Source organism: Chiloscyllium plagiosum, unplaced genomic scaffold (assembly GCF_037043375.1).
Source record: "Chiloscyllium plagiosum isolate Xiang-an unplaced genomic scaffold, Cpla_swu_hap1 HiC_scaffold_50, whole genome shotgun sequence".
NCBI classification, from domain to species: Eukaryota; Metazoa; Chordata; class Chondrichthyes; order Orectolobiformes; family Hemiscylliidae; genus Chiloscyllium; species Chiloscyllium plagiosum.
The window spans coordinates 53,111,463-53,131,291 of NW_028270188.1; the positions used below are offsets into that span (position 1 = coordinate 53,111,463).

General features: G+C 53.5%; 1 protein-coding gene across 1 annotated transcript in view; it reads right to left on the bottom strand.

Moving 5' to 3' along the window:
* rfx5 (regulatory factor X, 5) overlaps nucleotides 1-19,829 on the bottom strand; it is a 112,951-nt gene that overhangs the window by 37,870 nt on the left and 55,252 nt on the right. The window contains 6 exon segments of the mRNA XM_087984968.1: nucleotides 1,728-1,847; nucleotides 8,398-8,532; nucleotides 10,702-10,759; nucleotides 10,762-10,783; nucleotides 11,730-11,763; nucleotides 13,179-13,314. Of these exon segments, the coding sequence (XP_087841094.1) occupies nucleotides 1,728-1,847; nucleotides 8,398-8,532; nucleotides 10,702-10,759; nucleotides 10,762-10,783; nucleotides 11,730-11,763; nucleotides 13,179-13,314 (505 nt within the window).

Consider the following 19,829-nt stretch of genomic DNA (forward strand, 5'->3'; position numbering starts at 1 on the left):
CCTGTAAAAACGCCATCCCATTCTCCCAATTCCTTCGTCTCCGCCACATCTGCTCCCAGGAGGACCAGTTCAAAATACGTACAACACAGATGGCCTCCTTCTTCAAGGACCGCAATTTCCCCCCCCGACGTGGTCGACGGTGCCCTCCACCGCATCTCCTCCACTTCCCGCTCCTCCGCCCTTGAGCCCCGCCCCTCCAACCGCCACCAGGACAGAACCCCACTGGTCCTCACCTACCACCCCACCAATCTCCATGTACAGCGCATCATCCGCCGTCACTTCCGCCACCTCCAAACAGACCCCAGCACCAAGGATATATTTCCCTCCCCTCCCCTATCAGCTTTCCGTAGAGACCACTCCCTCCGCGACTCCCTTGTCAGATCCACACCCCCCACCGACCCAACCTCCACTCCCGGCACCTTCCCTTGCAACCGCAGGATGTGCAACACTTGCGCCCACACCTCCCCCCTCACTTCTCTCCAAGGCCCCAAAGGAAACTTCCATATCCGCCACAGATTCACCTGTACCTCCACCCACATCATCTACTGCATCCGCTGCAGCCGGTGTGGCCTCCTCTATATTGGGGAGACAGGCCGCCTACTTGCGGAGCGATTCAGAGAGCACCTCTGGGCCACCCGGACGAACCAACCCAACCAACCTGTAGCACAGCATTTCAACTCCCCCTCCCACTCCACCGAGGATATGCAGGTCATTGGACTCATCCACCGCCAAACCACAACAACGCGACGGTCGGAGGAGGAGCGTCTTATCTTCCGACTGGGAACCCTCCAACCGCAGGGGATGAACTTGGACTTCACCAGTTTCTTCATCCCCCCTCCCCCCACCTTGTCTCAGCCGGATCCCTCCAGCCCGGCACCGCCTTCCTGACCTGCAGTCTTCTTCTTGACCTCTCCGCCTCCATCCTACTCCAACCTATCACCCTCACCTTGACCTCTTTCCACCTATCACATTTCCAACGCCCCTCCTCCAAGTCCCTCCTCCCTACCTTTTATCTTCTCCTGCTGAACACTCTCTGCTCATTCCTGAAGAAGGGCCTGTGCCCGAAACGTCGAATCTCCTGTTCCCTGGATGCTGCCTGACCTGCTGTGCTGTTCCAGCAATAAAGTTTCAACTTTGATCTCCAGCATCTGCAGACCTCACTTTCTCCTCGACAATGTAGCATGGCCAATCCACCCTAACCTGCATATCCCAGGGCACTATGGGACAATGTAGCGTGGCCAATCCACCCTAACCTGCACATCCCTGGGCACTACAGGACAATTTAGCATGGCCAATCCACCCTAACCTGCACATCCCTGGGGCACTATGGGACAATGTAGCATGGCCAATCCACCCTAACCTGCACATCCCTGGGCACTATGGGACAATGTAGCATGGCCAATCCACCCTAACCTGCACATCCCTGGGCACTATGGGACAATTTAGCATGGCCAATCCACCCTAACCTGCACATCCCTGGGCACTATGGGACAATTTAGCACGGCCAATCCACCCTAACCTGCACATCTTCGGACAATGGGAGTAAACCGGAGCACCTGAAAGAAACTTCACACAGACAGGTGCCCGCGCCGGGACTCGAACCTGGGTCCCTGGCGCTTTGAACAAACTGAGCTAACCCCTGAGCCTGTGTGTCTTCCAGCAAAGGGAGTATTGACGCTGGTTTCCATAGCCCAACCCTCGCCGTTTTCGCTCACGCATGGCAAGGATATTTGGATTGGCCTCTCCCTCCTAACCGCCGCGCCTTGAAGTTGGGGAAGACGTCCCTCATGATCTTGCCGAAGTTGGCTGCGCTCAGGAGTCGGTAAGACAGGTTGTCACAGTATCGCCTGCAAAGAGAGAACAGGAACGCTCCCGGTTTATTCCTGCATCACCATTCTCCCCACATTCCCATCATGCTACTGTGTCGTCACATGGGACACTTCTGCGGTGGACAATCTGCAGCAGAGAGAACCCAACCATCGCCCCCCTTGATGTTCAATGGCGTTACCATCACTGAATCCCCCCCCCACTATCAGCATCCTGGGGGTTACCATTGAGAGAGAATCTAACCATCGCCCCCTTGATGTTCAGTGGTGTTACCATCACTGAATCCCCCCCACTATCAGCGTCCTGGGGGCTACCATTGAGAGAGAATCTAACCATCGCCCCCTTGACGTTCAATGGTGTTACCATCACTGAATCCCCCCCACTATCAACATTCTGGGGGTTACCATTGAGAGAGAATCTAACCATCGCCCCCTTGACGTTCAATGGTGTTACCATCACTGAATCCCCCCCCACTATCAACACACTGGGGGTTACCATTGAGAGAGAATCTAACTGTCACCCCCTTAATGTTCAATGGTGTTACCATCACTGAATCCCCCCACTATCAACATCCTGGGGGTTACCATTGAGAGAGAATCTAACCATCGCCCCCTTGACGTTCAATGGTGTTACCATCACTGAATCCCCCCCACTATCAACATCCTGGGGGGTTACCATTGACCAGAAACTGAACTGGACCCAGCCATAACCACACAGGGGCTACAAGAGCAGGTCAGAGGGTGGGAATCCTGCAGTGAGTAACTCCCCTCCTGACTCCCTTCTCCCCAAAGCCTGTCCCACCATCAACCAGGCACGAGTCAGGAGGGTGAGGGGTCCCCACTTATCCATGGGAGGGGGTGGCAAGGGGCAAGAGACAGGGATGGGTGGGTGCTGCAAGAGACCGAGGGGACGCGAGAGATGGGGAAGCAAGAGATGGAGGGGTGAGAGACGGGGAGGGAGGGGGTGAGAGTGAGAGAGAGAGACGGGTGGTGTGAGACAAAGGGGGGATTAAGGGGAGAGAGCAAGAGAGTGGGGAAGCTGGGGGGGGTGAGGTAGCAGGGGAGAGAGTGAATGAGGGAGCTGGAAAGAGAGGGTGGGGGAACGAGAGAGAGAGTGAGGGTGGGGGAACGAGAGAGAGGGTGGGGGAACGAGAGGGGGAGAGAGAGAGAGAGGGTGGGGGAACGAGAGGGTGGGGAATGATAGAGAGAGTGGGGGAGCTAAAGAGAGAGAGAGAGAGAGGGATGGACGGTGGGAGAGAGAGAGAGAAAGGGGAGCGAGCAAGAGACAGACAGCGAGAGAGAGAGAGAGAGAGAGAGACTGATTGGGAGTGGGACAGAGGCAGAGATCTCCTCCTATTTGAGCCCCAAGGACACCCAGCTACCTCGCTGATGAGAAATCTGCCTTGATACACATTCAGCGACCTGACCTCCACCGCTCTGCAGGGGTAGGGAATTCCAGCAACCCATGACTGTCTGCTGGGGGGGAGGGATTCCTGTCCATCATGCATTGGAGAGCCATTGAGGCACTGGTTCGGGATACCTCTCCTCCACCCACCCCCCCCCCCCCCCCAAACACCGTGCAATGAGAGGGGAAAGATCCCTCAGGATCTTGCACGTACCCATCCATGGGACATGGGTGGGGTGTGGGGCTGGCTTTTGACGTGGCGAGAACTGCCCTTGTAACTCTCTCTCTCAACCTCGTCTGCCATGTCAGCAGATCGCAACGGCATCTCCTTCACGCTGGTGAGCTCACACGCAGACTGGGCGACTGCTCCCCTCTGTCAGACTGATGGCTCTGCCTCTGCAGAGGCTGCCTGACCTCCCCACCCCCCACCCCGACCAGCGAGATCCCCCAGCACTTGTGGTCTTTGTTTCCAAACTCTGCAGTTCTGTGCCCTCATCCAATAGCAGCTTGCGAGAGCCACGCCAATGTCTCCGGGGGGCTGGCACGGCATTCCAACGGAGCTCCACACGATCCGGAGGAACACCAGCACCTGAGTGTCCAGGGTGTCGGAGCAGGACTCCGCGTCTCTCGTAACTCCCATGTCTTCTCCCCTCCCCCACCACAGCCCGCGGCTGGTCAACTTCACTCTCGATGGACCAGGCTTTCACCTGATTGTTTACACCTCCTTTAACATCTCAATCACTCAGAGTCACAAACCACACGACACCAGGTTATAGTCCAGCAGGTTTATTTGGAAGCACTAGCTTTCGGGAGTGTTGCTCCTTCATCAGGTGGTTGTGGAGTTGGATCATACGACACAGAGTGTATAGCAACAGGGTCATGGAATGCAATATCAACTTAATTTAGCTTCAGTCTTTCATCTTTTCGAATGGTCATGTTCGTTTAAATCCCAGAACTTGATTTAAAGTTGCACTCTCGAGATAGGTGCCATCTCAGCTCAGATAATGAAGGTGTGAGGTTAAAGTCTGTCTGTGTCCCAGTGTTAGGTCAGGCTGGTTCCGTTGCTAAAGTGGGAGTTACAGAACCTTACAGGGATTTATGCAGCTCTTGCAAGTACAAATTCACCCACGTGTGTGTGTGTGTGTGTGTGTAGGGGAGACCAAGTGAGAGTGTGTGTGTGCGCGCGTGAGTGGGAGTGTCTGTGAGAGAGAGTGTGTATGTTTGTGAGCGTAATGGGGAAAAAGTCAGTGAGAGGGTGCGTTTGTGGGTGTGAGTGTGGGGAGTGTGTGTGTGTGTGTGTGTGTGTGAGCATATGCGAGTCAGCTTGTGTATGTGAGAGGGTCTGCCTGCGTCTGTGAATATATAAGAGAGAGCGTGTATGTGTGCGTGTGTGCATGTGTGGAGTGGGGGGTGTGAGTGTCTGTGAGTGTATGTGTATACGTGCAATGGGGTATAAGTCTGTGAGACGTGCGTGCAGGTGTGAGTGTGGGGAGTGCATTTGTGAACATATGAGAGACAGCTTATGTATGTGAGAGGGTCTGTGGGAGCATGTAAGAGTGTGTAAGTGTGTGTGTGTGTGTGTGTGTGTGACTGTGCGTGAGTAAGTGTGTGTGGGAGAGTGTGTGTGTGAGTGTGTGTGTGTGACAGTGTGTGTGAGTATGTAAGTGTGTGTGAGACAGTGTGTGTATGTGAGTATGTGAGAGAGTGCGTATGAGTGTATGTAAGTGCGTGTGTGTGAGTGCATGTGAGTGTGTGAGTGAGAGAGAGTGTGTGTGTGTGTGAGAGAGAGAGTGGGTGTGAATGTGTGTGTGAGAGTATGTGTGAGTGTGAGTGTGTGAGAGTGTGTATGAGTGTGTGTATGTGTGTGAGAGTATGTGTGTGTGTGTGAGAGTGTGTGTGAGTGTGAGGGAGTGTGTCTGAGTGTGAGAGAGTGTGTGCGAGAGAGTGTGTGTGAGTGTGAGAGAGTGTGTGAGTGTGAGAGAGTGTGAGATAATGTGTGCGTGTGAGAGCATGTGTGAGTGTGTGTATGTGTGAGTGTGTGTGTGAGAGAATGTGTGTGTCAGAGAGTGTGTGTGAGTGTGAGAGAGTTTGTGTGTGTGAGAGTGTGAGTGTGTGAGAGTGTGTGTGGCAGAGAATATGCGTGTGTGTGTGTGTGAGAGAGTGTGAGTGTGTGTGTGAGTGCGTGTGAGAGTATGTGTGTGTGAGTGAGAGAGTGTGTGTGAGAGAGTATGTGTGAGAGTGTGTGTGTGAGTGTGTATGAGAATGTGTGTGTGTGACAGTGTGTGAGAGTGTGTGTATGTTTGTGTGTGTGTATGTGTGTGTGACAGAGAATATATGTGTGTGTGTGAGACAGTGTGTGAAAGAGTATGTGTGTTTGTGTGAGAGTGTATGTGAGTGTGTGAGAGAGTGAGTGTGTGAGAGAGCGTGTGTGTGAGAGTATGTGTGTGTGTGAGAGAGTATGTGTGTGTGACAGTGTATGTGAGTGAGAGTGTGTTTGTGTGAGTGTGTATGAGTGTGTGTGTGTGAGTATGTGTGTGTGAGAGAGTATGTGTGTGAGTGTGAGAGAGTGTGAGTGTGTGTGTGCGTGAGAGTGTGTGCAAGAAAGTGTGTGTGTGAGAGAGTGTGTGTGAGTGTGAATGTGAGTGAGTGTGTGTGTGTGAGAGCATGTGTGAGTATGTGTGTGTGAGTGTGTGTGTGTGAGAGAGTATGTTTGTGTGAGTGTGTGTGTGAGTATGTGTGTATGTGAGAGTGTGTGTGAGAGAATGTGTGTGTGTGAGAGTGTGTGTGAGTGTGAGAGTGTGTGTGAGTGTGAGAGAGTGTGTGTGAGTGTTTGTGTGTGTGAGTGTGAGTGTGTGTGTGTGTGTGACAGAGAATATGTGTGTGAGAGAGTGTGAAAGAGTATGTGTGTTTGTGTGAGAGCGTGTATGTGAGTGTGTGAGAGAGTGTGTGTGAGAGAGTACGTGTGTGTGTGACAGAGAGTGTGTGTGTGTGTGTGTGTGTGTGAGAGTGTGTGTGAGAGAGTATGTGTGAGCGTATGAGAGAGTGTGTGTGTGAGAGTGTGTGTGTGTGTGTGTGAGTGAGTGAGTGTGTATGTGTGTGAGTGAGTGTGTGTGAGTGAGTGAGAGTGTGTGTGCGAGAGTGTGTGAGAGAGTACGTGTTTGTGTGAGAGTGTGAGTGTGTGTGTGTGTGTGTGTACGTGTGTGAGAGAGTATGTGTGTGTGTGTGAGAGTGTGTGTATGTGTGAGAGTGTGTGTGAGTGTATGTATGTGAGTGAGTGTGTGTGTGTGGGTGTGTGCGTGAGTGTGTGAGAGAGTGTGTGAGAGAGTGTGTGAGAGAGTGTGTGAGAGAGTGTGTGAGAGAGTGTGTGAGTGTGTGAGAGTGTGTGAGAGTGTGTGAGAGAGTGTGTGTGAGAGTGTGTGTGAGAGTGTGTGTGAGAGTGTGTGTGAGAGTGTGTGTGAGAGTGTGTGTGTGAGTGTGAGAGAGTGTGTGAGTGTGAGAGTGTGTGAGAGAGTGTGTGTGAGTGTGTGAGAGAGTAAATGTGTGTGTGTGTAAGAGTGTGTGTGTGAGAGGGTGTGTGAGAGTGTGAGTGTGTGTGTGAGAGAGAGTGTGTGTGTGTGAGAGTTTGTGTGTGTGAGTGTGAGTGTGTGTGTGTGAGTGTGTGAGAGTAATTGTGTGTGTGACTGTGTGTGAGTGAGAGTGTGTGAGGGTATGTGTGTGTGAGTGTGTCAGAGTATGTATGTGAGTGTGTGTGTGAGAATGTGTATGTGTGATTGAGTGTGAGTGTGCGAGAGTGTGTGCGAGTATGTGTATGTGTGTGTGTGTTTGTGAGAGTGTGTGTTTGTGTGTGTGTGTGTGTGTGAGTGTGAGCGTAAATGTGTGTGTGTAAGAGAGTGTGTGTGTGTATGTGAGAGGGAGTGCGAGTGTGCGCGTGTGTGTGTGTGAGAGTGTGTGTGTGAGAGAGAGTGTGTGTGTGTGTACGTGTGTGTGAGTGTGTGTGTGTATGTGTGAGTGTGTGTGTGTGTGAGTGTGTGTGTGAGAGTGAGTATGTGTGAGTGTGAGTATGTGTGAGTGTGAGTATGTGTGAGTGTGAGTGTGAGTGTGAGTGTGTGTGTGTGTGTAGTGCAGTGGGGTCACCTGTAGCATGCTGTGAACCCGAGGCCCCCGTTGAGGGGCATCCCCATGGGTACTGGACATGGCCATCATTGTAATACCATCGACACCAGTAACTGCCGGCTCAGAGTGGAGAGGATCTCCAGGCAGGTCGCACATGTCGACACAGAAGTGAAAGCTCGTGCCTCCAAGTAAACCTGTTGGACTATAACCTGGTGTTGGGTGAGTTTTAACTTTGTCCACCCCAGTCCAACACCGGCTCCACCACATCACTCAGCGTCATGGAGCATGGAAACAAACCATTCAGTCCAACCCACCCAGAATCCCAAACTAAACGTAGGCCCGCCCACCTGCCTGCTCCTGGCCCATATCCCTCCAAACCTTTCCTGTTCATGTCCTTATCCAAATGTCTTTTAAACACTGTAACTGTACCCAGTCCTCTGGAAGTTCATTCCACACATGAACCACTCTCTGTAAAAACATTTGCCTCTTTTAAATCTCTCTCCTCTCACCTTAAAAATGTGCCCCCTAGCCTTGAAATCCCCTCCCTCCTGGGGAAATGACACCTCCCATTAACTCTCATAAATACCCCTCACTATTTTATAAACTTCTGTCACGTCACCCCTCAATCTCCTGTGAGAAAAGTCCCAGCCTCTCCCTGCATCTCAAACCCTCCACACCCGGCAGCATCCTGGTCAATCTCTTCCGAGCCCTCTCCAGTTTAATAATCTCCTTCCTGTAACAGGGCGACCAGTGCTCCAGACGAGGCCTCACCAATGTCCTGTACAACCCCAACATGACGTCCCCAACTCCTGTACTCCAATGAAGGTGAGCACAATGAATGCCTTTCCTGGTCCAATGCTCTGGGCACCCGACCAAGCTCCTCCCTCAGCTCCATTGTGTCTGAAGTTTCCTCAGCACCGCCACCTCCCTCCCCGCCCCCCCCCTCTCCTTCCCCTCACCCCCCCCCCCCCCCCGTCGGATCCGGAGAAGAGTCAGATTGGACTGGAAACGGCGTCTCTAGTGTCCCGGGCCTTTCCTCCGGAGCGTACTCACTTGTAGGCGTCGTACACGTCCTGCTTCGGCAGGCAGGTATCCGGATGCTCCTCCAGGTGGTTCCGGATCCAGTTACAGGCGTGCATCTGGTCAGCGGTGCTGGAGGAGAACTGGTCACTGCCGGTGACACCGGAGCTAAAAACCAACCAACCACGGCCGTCAGACAGAGAGGGAGTGAGAGAGAGAGAGGGAGAGAAAGAGGGAGAGAGAGAGGGAGAGAGAGAGGGAGAGAGAGAGGGAGAGAGAGAGGGAGAGAGAGAGGGAGAGAGAGAGAGAGGGGGGGAGTGAGAGAGAGAGGGAGTGAGAGACAAAGAGAGAGTGGGGGGGAGACAGAGAGAGATTATGAGAGAGAGAGTGAGAGAGAGAGGGTGTGAGAGAGAGAGAGGGAGTGAGAGACAGAGAGAGAGAGAATGAGAGAGAGAGAGGGAGATAGAGAGAGAGAGAATTTGAGAGAGTGAGAGAGAGAGAGGGAGTGTGAGAGAGTGAGAGAGGGAGTGAGAGAGAGAGTGAGAGAGACAAAGAGAGAGAGAATGAGAGAGAGAGGGAGAGAGAGAGGGAGAGAGAGAGGGAGAGAGAGAGGGAGAGAGAGAGGGAGAGAGAGAGGGAGAGAGAGAGGGAGAGAGAGAGGGAGAGAGAGAGGGAGAGAGAGAGGGAGAGAGAGAGGGAGAGAGAGAGGGAGAGAGAGAGGGAGTGTGAGAGAGAGAGAGAAAGAGAGAGAGAGTGAGAGAGACAGAGACAATGAGAGAGAAAGAGGGAGAGAGGGAGTGTGAGAGAGAGAGGGAGTGAGAGAGAGAGAGAGAGTGAGAGACAAAGAGAGAGTGGGGGGGGGAGACAGAGAGAGATTATGAGAGAGAGTGAGAGAGAGAGAGGGTGTGAGAGAGAGAGGGAGTGAGAGACAGAGACAGTGAGGGGGAGAGAGAGAGAGAGAATGAGAGAGAGAGGGAGATAGAGAGAGAGAGAGAGAGGGAGAATGAGAGAGAGTGAGAGAGAGAGGATGTGAGAGAGAGAGAGGGAGTGAGAGAGAGTGAGAGAGACAAAGACAGAGAGAATGAGAGAGAGAGAGAGGGGGGAGAGAGAGAGAGGGAGAGAGGGTGAGAGAGAGGGAGAGAGAGGGAGTGAGAGAGAGAGGGAGTGTGAGAGAGAGAGAGAAAGAGAGAGAGAGTGAGAGAGACAGAGACACAGAGAATGAGAGAGAGAGGGAATGAGAGAGAGGGAGTGAGAGAGAGAGAGGGAGGGAGTGAGAGAGAGAGGGAGTGAGACAGAGAGTGAGAGTGTGAGAATAGGAGAGAGTGAAAGTGAGAGTGAGGGAGAGTGAGTACGGGAGAGAGAGTGAGGGAGAGAGAGACAGACAGACAGAGGGAGGGTGAGTGAGAGACAGAGAGAGACAGTGCGAGAGAGAGTGAGGGACAGAGAATGAGGGAGACAGAGGGAGAGAGAGGGAGAGAGAGTGAGGTAACAGATAGTGTCCACTATTCCAAACCAGTGAAACGCTCCGCGGAGTGGACTCCGTTTCTCCCTCTCACCCATTCATTAACACCTGCTCGACAATTCAATGTCTCCTTTTCCCACCGTTAGCACCCCAATCCTTTCACCCGTTCACCACCTCAATCTCTCCTTCCCCACCGTTAGCACCCCAATCCTTTCACCCGTTCACGCCAATCCTTTCACCCGTTCGTTTACGCCCATTTGACATCTCAATCTCTCCTATACCACCCCTAACACTTTGCTGAAAAAAGGGAGCCAGTGAGGTGGCCAAGCCGGGTTTATTACCACCTTGTCTGTCCCTCCTAATACACTCCACAGTGAGCCACGAGAGAAGGGTGGCTCCTGTTCAGCCCCCCCACCCCCCCCCCCCCAACCAAAAAGCAGTGCAGTACTTGGGGAAGGACGAATATAGGCTGATCTGATGGAAGTACACGGTTGCCCATATCAGAGGACAGAGAGTATGAGAGAGAGAATGTGAGGTGGGTTCTGAGGTGGGAGGAGGTGGAGGAGGACATTATTCTGACTCAGCATTGGGGTCTTGCTGCCTGACAGGGAGCAGATTCAAGAGGAGCTCCTTCAACGAGCTATGAGAGGCACGATGGGCAGAATGGCCTCCTTCTATGCTGGAACTGCTGCGCATCGCAGATGGCCGCGAGTGTGAATGTTCAAACAACTTAGTGGGAGACACGCCACGGGATTCCACAGGAGGGAGCTTGGAGACATCCAAGGATTTAAAGCAATTCTCCCACCCCCCCTACCCACCTCCCCGCTTTGATCCCTCCTCCTCCCCTCCTCTTCCTGTGGCGAGCTGATAAATACCTCTTGTCCCCATGGCTGGGGCCGGAAGGCAGCTGCAGGTAGAGGTAAAGCTTCTCTCGTCCGAGAACACTTTAACGTCTTGCTTGTAACGAAAGGGAGAGAGGACAGAGAGGAACAGTGCGGAGGTGACTGCCAAATGTCTTCGGGCGCGCTCAATCCAAACCACACGTATTCGTCACCGGAGGCCCCAGATTCAGAAGATCATGGACGCAAATCCCAATGCTGGAGTTTCTGGCCCAGAAACGAGGCGAACACACTCCGTGCTGAGGGAGTGGGCGCTGTCGGAGGGTCAGTGCTGAGGGAGTGGGTGCTGTCGGAGGGTCAGTGCTGAGGGAGTGGGTGCTGTCGGAGGGTCAGTGCTGAGGGAGTGGGTGCTGTCGGAGTGCCAGGGCTGAGGGAGTGGGGCGCTGTGGGAGGGTCAGTGCTGAGGGAGTGGGTGCTGTCGGAGGGTCAGTGCTGAGGGAGTGGGCGCTGTCAGAGGGCCAGGGCTGAGGGAGTGGGCGCTGTCGGAGGGTCAGGGCTGAGGGAGTGGGTACCAGAGGTTCAGGGCTGAGGGAGCAGGCGCTGTCAGAGGATCAGGGCTGAGGGAGAGGGCACTGTCAGAGCGTCAGGCTGAGGGAGAGGGCACTGTCAGAGGGTCAGGGCTGAGGGAGAGGGCACTGTGGGAGGGTCAGTGCTGAGGGAGTGGGCGCTGTGGGAGGGTCAGCGCTGAGGGAGCGGGGCGCTGTGGGAGGGTCAGCGCTGAGGGAGCGGGTGCTGTGGGAGGGTCAGTGCTGAGGGAGCGGGCGCTGTGGGAGGGTCAGCGCTGAGGGAGCGGGTGCTGTGGGAGGGTCGGTGCTGAGGGAGCGGGCGCTGTGGGAGGGTCGGAGCTGAGGGAGCGGGCGCTGTGGGAGGGTCGGAGCTGAGGGAGCGGGCGCTGTGGGAGGGTCGGAGCTGAGGGAGTGGGTGCTGTGGGAGGGTCAGTGCTGAGGGAGAGGGAACTGTCGGAGGGTCAGTGCTGAGGGAGCGTGTTTAAAAGAACAACTCACCAGAACATTATCCACCTTCAGCTGAACATTCTTGCTGCGGAAAGAGAGATCAAACAGAGGGAGAGCGTGGGGTGGGGGTGGTGAGAGGGTGAGAGAGAGAGAGAGAGAGAGATGGATGTTAACTGGAGCCTTGACTTGCCTGGGTTCAGGAGCTCAGCGCCACGATGGCCTGGTGTCCGTGATAGAGTCCCTTCCTCACGCAGGAGCTGGGGAGGGAAATCTGCCGTCCCTTACCCAGCCAGGGTCTACACGTGCCTCCAGACCCCATTCCCCCATAGCGACTCCTGAAATAGTCTAACTGAACCAGTCCGATCCTACGGGGCAATTAAGTGTGAGCCACAAACCCCCGGCACCCTGGTGGAATAAAGATGGGCACGGTGGGTATATCAGCAGCACTGGGGACGTGGGAGACCGGGGAGCCCCCCGCCCCCCAACACTTCCCCCAGCTGAGATGTAAATGCTCCCATCACGGGTGGGCAAGGGCAGGGGGGGGAGGAATTTGGCTGCCGATTTCGGGCAGGACCACCCTAATGCTCCCCACACTCGATGTTCCAGCCTCAAACTCTCAGGTGGCTCCCTCCCTCAGGCATCCCCCGCTGCCTGAGAGTTGGCAAGGGGCGACGTGATGTGAAGGAGATGGAGAGAAAGGGGAAGGACGTGGAGGATGAAGTGGGAGGAAGCAGAGAGGGGAAGGTGAGAGAGAGGGGGGAGGGAGAGGGAAGGAGATGGGAGAGAGTGGGAGAGGAAGGGGAGAGGTGTAGAAGGGAGGGGAGGAAAGGGAGGGGGAGGTGGGAGGGTGGAGGAAAGGGAGGAAGACTCAAGAGGGAGGGGAGGTGAGTGAGGGAGGAATGGGGGAGGAAGGGGGAGGAGGAGGTGAGGAGGAAAGGGGCTGGAAGTGGGGGGGGCAGGAGAGGAAGGGGGAGGTGGGGAGGGTGGAGGAAAGGGAGGAAGACTCGAGAGGGAGGGGAGGTGAGGGAGGGAGGGATGGGGGAGGAAGGTGGAGGAGGAGGTGAGGGAGGAAAGGGGCTGCAAGTGGGGGGGGCAGGAGAGGAAGGGGGAGGTGGGAGGGTGGAGGAAAGGGAGGAAGACTCGAGAGGGAGGGGAGGTGAGGGAGGGAGGGATGGGGGAGGAAGGGGGAGGGAGGAGGTGAGGGAGGAAAGGGGCTGGAAGTGGGGGGGGGGGCAGGAGAGGAAGGGGGAGATGGAGAGAGGGGGAGGACGAGTAGAGGGAGAGGAGAGAAGGGGTCGGTGGGAGGAGAGGGAGGGGAGGAGGACAGGAGACGGAGGAAGGGTCAAGGAGATGGGGTGGAGAGGGAAGAAAGGGGAGGAAGGGGGAGGAGAGGGAGGGAGGCAGGAGAGTAGGGGAGGTGGGTGAAGGGAGGAGAGGGGAGAGAAGGGTTCCCCCCCCCACCAACCGACGATCAGACAGTGAGCTGGACCCTGCAGCTACCTGATGGAGCCCCTGATCTTGTGCAGCAGTGTGCTCGGCTCCGTGTTCACATTCTCCGAATCAGTCACTGTCACAGTCGCTCGGTTTGGAATCTCAACTGAGACACCGCCTCCCCCTCCTCCATGGCATCTAGTCTCTGGGAGAGAATAAACACAGGGAAAGCATCACTGAGAGAGAGGGGAGAGAGGGGGACAGGGGGACAGAGAGGGGGAGAGAGAGGGGGAGAGAGACAAAGGGGGAGACAGAGAGGGGGAGAGGGAGGGGGAGAGAGAGTGGGAGACAGAGAGGGGGAGAGAGGGAGAGGGGGACAGAGAGGGGGAGAGGGAGGGGAGAGGGGGAGAGAGAGGGAGAGGGACAAAAGGGGAGACAGAGAGGGAGAGAGGGAGGGGGAGAGGGAGGGGGAGAGAGAGTGGGAGACAGAGAGGGGGAGAGAGGGAGAGGGGGGACAGAGAGGGGGAGAGAGGGAGAGAGAGAGGGGGAGAGAGAGGGAGAGGGACAAAAGGGGAGACAGAGAGGGAGAGAGGGAGGGGGAGAGAGAGTGGGAGACAGAGAGGGGGAGAGAGAGGGAGACAGAGAGGGGGAGAGGGAGGGGGAGAGGGAGGGGGAGAGGGAGGGGAGAGGGAGGGGGAGAGGGACAAAGGGGGAGACAGAGAGGGAGAGAGGGAGGGGGAGAGAGAGTGGGAGACAGAGAGGGGGAGAGAGGGGAGAGGGGGACAGAGAGGGGGAGAGAGGGAGAGAGAGAGGGACAAAAGGGGAGACAGAGAGGGAGAGAGGGAGGGGGAGAGAGAGTGGGAGACAGAGAGGGAGAGAGAGAGAGGGAGACAGAGAGGGGGAGAGAGGAGAGAGAGACAGAGAGGGGGAGAGAGAGGGGGGGGAGAGAGAGAGAGAGAGGGAGACAGAGAGGGGGAGAGAGAGAGAGAGAGACAGAGAGGGGGAGAGAGAGGGGGGGGGAGAGAGAGAGAGAGAGGGAGAGAGGGAGGGGGAGAGAGAGAGAGAGAGGGGGAGAGAGAGAGAGAGAGAGGGGACAAAAGGGGAGACAGAGTGGGAGAGAGGGAGGGAGAGAGAGAGAGGGAGACAGAGAGGGGGAGAGAGAGAGAGAGAGAGAGAGGGAACAAAAGGGGAGACAGAGAGGGAGAGAGAGAGGGAGAGAGAGTGGGAGACAGAGAGGGGGAGAGAGAGAGGGAGACAGAAAGAGAGAGTGGCAGAGAGGGAGAGAGAGGGAGAGGGAGAGAGAGAGGGAGAGAGAGAGTGGGAGAGAGAGTGGGAGACAAGAGATAGAGGGAGACAGAAAGAGAGAGTGGCAGAGAGGGAGAGGGAGAGAGAGAGGGAGAGAGAGAGGGTGGGAGAGAGAGTGGGAGAGAGAGTGGGAGAGAGAGTGGGAGAGAGAGTGGGAGAGAGAGTGGGAGAGAGAGTGGGAGAGAGAGTGGGAGAGAGAGAGTGGGAGAGAGAGAGTGGGAGAGAGAGATAGATGGAGACAGAGACAGACAGAGAGAGAGAGAGAGAGAGAGAGAGAGAGAGAGAGAGAGTGGGAGAGAGAGTATAGAGAGAGACGGGGAAACAGGGTGACAGAGAGGGAGAGAGAGAGAGTGGGAGAGAGAGAGTGGGAGAGAGAGAGTGGGAGAGAGAGAGTGGGAGAGAGAGAGTGGGAGAGAGAGAGTGGGAGACAGAGTGGGAGAGAGATAGATGAAGCAATTGAGGGAGATAGAGATGGAGATACAGATGGAGAGAGAGAGGGAGACAGAGAGGGATAGATGGAGAGAAGGGGAAAAGAGAGAACATGAGAGACCGAGTTGAGAACTCCAAACAGGTCTGTCTCACGGTCAAGTCTATGTCACATGGGAAAAGTACCCAGATACTGGAGGCCACTACTCCTGAAGACATCACTAAATTATTTAATTAAATGGCTCAAAATTCCTGACTTGCCCATCTCTGAAGACTTCTGGCTTGGGATGTGGGCCAAGTGCTGACAAATGGGCCGAGATTCTTTTTGGATATGGGCTGGTCAGCATGGACAGGTTGGACCGAAGGGTTGGTTTCTGTGCCTTACAGCTCTTTGACTCCACGCCTCACCACCATCATCATCGTTGTTGGTGGTCCCTCGCAGACGGGAATGACTCTGCCACACTCCAGGCGAGTGTGTAGGCGGCTGGACAGACCGAGGGGGCCGGTGGTGGTCACGGGAAAGGGGCTGGGTGCGGTGTTGGTGGGACAGCGACACTCCTTCCTCTGTTTCCGCCCGGCTTCAGCTGACGGAGCATCAGCTTGGGGAGTCTCGCGTGGGTCATGGGGACAACGTGCCCAGCCCGTCGCCGCCGATCGAAGGCGGTGTGTGGGGGGTGTTGGACTGGTCGAGGGCGCTGGTGTCGGTGTGTCTGTCTTCCCAGTGGATTGGCAGTCCAGCACCTTGAGGTCCCTGCTGCAGGCGGTCCGTGTCTCAGAGCCATGCAGGAAGGTGGGAACCACCATAGCTCCTGTGTACCATCAGTCGGAGCTGATGTTGTTCTCCAACACCCGGTTCCTCAGGCAGGGCTGTACTAGCACACCAGAGGCAGCGCTGGCTTTCTTCACCAACAGCTGCTGCCTCAAAGCCATCTCGGAAATGTCTGCCAGCCTACTCAGACCCCCCCCCCCCACTTGGCATCATGGTAGCCCACAAACCCACCAACACACACAAACAGCAGCTGATGAACTTGAATGACCCTATACAAGCAAAACTAATGTCATTTACAAATACTGTGCAAGGACTGCAACAAACATTGGACAAACAGGCAGAAAACCAGCCCCCAGGATACATGAACACCAACTAGCCACAACAACATGACCCTCTCTCACTAGTATCCTCACATACGGATGAGGAAGGACCCCACTTCGATTGGGACAACACATCCATCCTAGGACAAGCCAAACAGAGACACGCGCGAGAATTCCTAGAAGCATGGCATTCCAACTGGAACTCTATCAACAAACACATCGACTTGGATCCCACTTACCACCCCCTGTGAAAAGAGCAGGAAATGACATCACCACAGGAAATGACATCACCCACCCAAAGAAAGCAGGAACCATCAGCAGTGCTTCGCCCGGAGGCCCACTGAAGATGTTACCTCGTAGGGTGACGAAACGTCAGGAAATGAACCTTCCAGCTCAGCGAGCAAACCCACATCCAGGACCTCAACCTGAGCTACCAATCTTCTCAAACCTCGCTATTAGCTGCTTTGGTCAACAGGATACTCCCGAGGTATTGGAAGTGGCTAACGTTCTCATGGACATGGTGGACATGGTGATCAGGAGTTTGTTCTGCAATACCTGGCCAGGTTGATGGAGGACCTTGGTCTTGTGGGTCTTGCTCAAGGTGAGACCCAGGCTCTGCACTGCCTCAGTAAAGGGGCCTGACGACAGTCATAGCTGCTCATCAGACGTCACACCTGTTCTTAGACCAAAACACGCATGCCACTTTGAGAGTTATAGAGGCATACAGTACGGAAACAAACCCTTCGGCCCATCGCCCCGTGCTCGAACACTTCAACTCCCCCTCCCACTCTGCCAGGGACATGCATGCAGGTCCCCAGCCTCCTCCATCACCACCCGACGCCTGGAGGAAGAAAGGCCTCATCTTCTGCCTCGGGACCCCTTGGCATCAATGTGGATTTCACTAGTTTCCTCATTTCCCCTCCCCGCCACCCTTACCCTGGTTCCAAACATCCGGCTGGGCACCGCCCTCATGACCTGTCCACCTTCTATCTGCACCACCCTCCCCTCCGATCATTACCCATCCACCTATTGCACTCTCAGCTACCTCCCACCCCCCCAGTCCCACCCCCCACACCCCCTCGGCTCCCAGCCTCATTCCTGATGAAGGGCTTATGCCTGAAACATCGACTCTCCTGCTCCTCGGATGCTGCCTGACCTGCTGTGCTTTTCCAGCACCACACTCCCGACTCCAGTCAACCATAATCCCCAAACTAAACTAGTCTTACATGCCTGCTCCCAGCCCATATCCCTCTAACCTTTCCTGTTAGTGGACTTATCCAAATGTTTTTTTTAAAATTGTAACTATACCCACTTCCTCAGGACGTTCATTCCACACACGAACCACCCTCTGTGTCAAACATTTGCCCCTAATGTCTTCTTTTAAATCTTTCTCCTCTCACCTTGAAAAGTCCCCCATCCTTGGGAGAAGGGTAACTCTCATACCATTAACTCTATCTACGTCCCTCATGATTTTATCAACCTCTATAAGGTCGCATCTCAACCTCCTACTCTCCACTGAATAAAAGTCCCAGCCTATCCAGCCTCTCTTTATGACTCAAACCCTCCACCCCCAGCAACATCCTGGTAAATCTCTTCTGAACCCTCTCCAGATTAATAATATCCTTCCTGTCACAGAACTGGACACCGTACTCCAGACGAGACCTCACCAAAGTCCTGTACAACCCCAACACGACGTCCCAACTCCTATACTCAAAGGACTGAGCAGTGAAGGCAAGCAGCTGTCCATAAGACATAGCAGCAGGAATGAGACCATTCAGCCCATCGAGTCGGCTCTGCCACTCAATCATGGCTGATAGGTTTCTCAACCCCATTCTCCAGCTTTCTCCCCGCAACCCTTGAGACTCAGGAACCTATCTATTTTAATCTATCTCAACTCAATGACCTGGCCCCCAAAACCTTCTGTGGGAGTGAATTCCAGATTCACCACTCTCTGGCTGAAGAAGTTTCTCCTTATCTCCGTTCTATTGGGTATTCCTTTTACTCTAAGGCTGTGCCCTTGGGTCCGAGTCTCTCCTCCCAATGGAAACATCTTCCCTACATCCACTCTGTCCAGGCTGTTCTGTATTCTGCAAGTTTCAATTACAGGGGAACCTCGGTTATCCGAATATCGATTATCCGAATCTCAGATTATCTGAAGAAGACCTCAAGGTCCAGAGAGAAACATCACATCAAGGAGGTGTTACCAACACTGATCGCGTCTTTTGCTTACGATGATTAAAAGTGAATTCGGGTGACTGAAATGATGCCGAGAACTGTCCTGGCCATCGATGAGATCCCAGGTACCATCTCCAAATTACTGAACCCCCGCTCTCTCTCTCTCTCTCGTCCCACACTTCCCCTGGAGTTTGACTCAGGGCTGTACCCTATAGGTCCCTTCCCCAGATAATCTCTCCAACGTTGTCCTACACAGAGCAAAGGTGGAACCTGTCAAAAAGTTGCAGTTAAAAAAGTTGTGTGTGTGTGTGCAGTAAAAACGTATGTGTTTGCAGTAAAAACGTTGTGTGTGTGTGTGCAGTAAAAACATTGTGTGTGTGTTTGCAGTAAAAACGTTGTGTGTGTGTGTTTGCAGTAAAAACGTTGTGTGTGTGTGTGCAGTAAAAACGTTGTGTGTGTGTGTGCAGTAAAAACGTGTGTGTGTGTTTGCAGTAAAAACGTTGTGTGTGTGTTTGCAGTAAAAACATTGTGTGTGTGTTTGCAGTAAAAACATTGTGTGTGTGTTTGCAGTAAAAACGTTGTGTGTGTGTTTGCAGTAAAAACATTGTGTGTGTGTTTGCAGTAAAAACATTGTGTGTGTGTTTGCAGTAAAAACGTTGTGTGTGTGTTTGCAGTAAAAACATTGTGTGTGTGTTTGCAGTAAAAACGTTGTGTGTGTGTTTGCAGTAAAAACGTTGTGTGTGTGTTTGCAGTAAAAACATTGTGTGTGCGTTTGCAGTAAAAACGTTGTGTGTGTGTTTGCAGTAAAAACGTTGTGTGTGTGTTTGCAGTAAAAACATTGTGTGTGTGTTTGCAGTAAAAACGTTGTGTGTGTGTTTGCAGTAAAAACGTTGTGTGTGTGTTTGCAGTAAAAACATTGTGTGTGTGTTTGCAGTAAAAACGTTGTGTGTGTGTTTGCAGTAAAAACGTTGTGTGTGTGTTTGCAGTAAAAACATTGTGTGTGCGTTTGCAGTAAAAACGTTGTGTGTGTGTTTGCAGTAAAAACGTTGTGTGTGTGTTTGCAGTAAAAACGTTGTGTGTGTGTTTGCAGTAAAAACGTTGTGTGTGTGTTTGCAGTAAAAACATTGTGTGTGCGTTTGCAGTAAAAACGTTGTGTGTGTGTTTGCAGTAAAAACGTTGTGTGTGTGTTTGCAGTAAAAACGTTGTGTGTGTGTTTGCAGTAAAAACGTTGTGTGTGCGTTTGCAGTAAAAACGTTGTGTGTGTGTTTGCAGTAAAAACATTGTGTGTGTGTTTGCAGTAAAAACGTTGTGTGTGTGTTTGCAGTAAAAACGTTGTGTGTGTGTTTGCAGTAAAAACGTTGTGTGTGTGTTTGCAGTAAAAACATTGTGTGTGTGTTTGCAGTAAAAACATTGTGTGTGTGTTTGCTGTAAAAAGGTTGTGTGTGTGTTTGCAGTAAAAACATTGTGTGTGCGTTTGCAGTAAAAACGTTGTGTGTGTGTTTGCAGTAAAAACGTTGTGTGTGTGTTTGCAGTAAAAACATTGTGTGTGTGTTTGCAGTAAAAACATTGTGTGTGTGTTTGCTGTAAAAACGTTGTGTGTGTGTTTGCAGTATAAACGTTGTGTGCGTGTTTGCAGTAAAAATGTTGTGTGCGTTTGCAGTAAAAACGTTGTGTGTGTGTTTGCAGTAAAAACGTTGTGTGTGTGTGTTTGCAGTAAAGACGTTG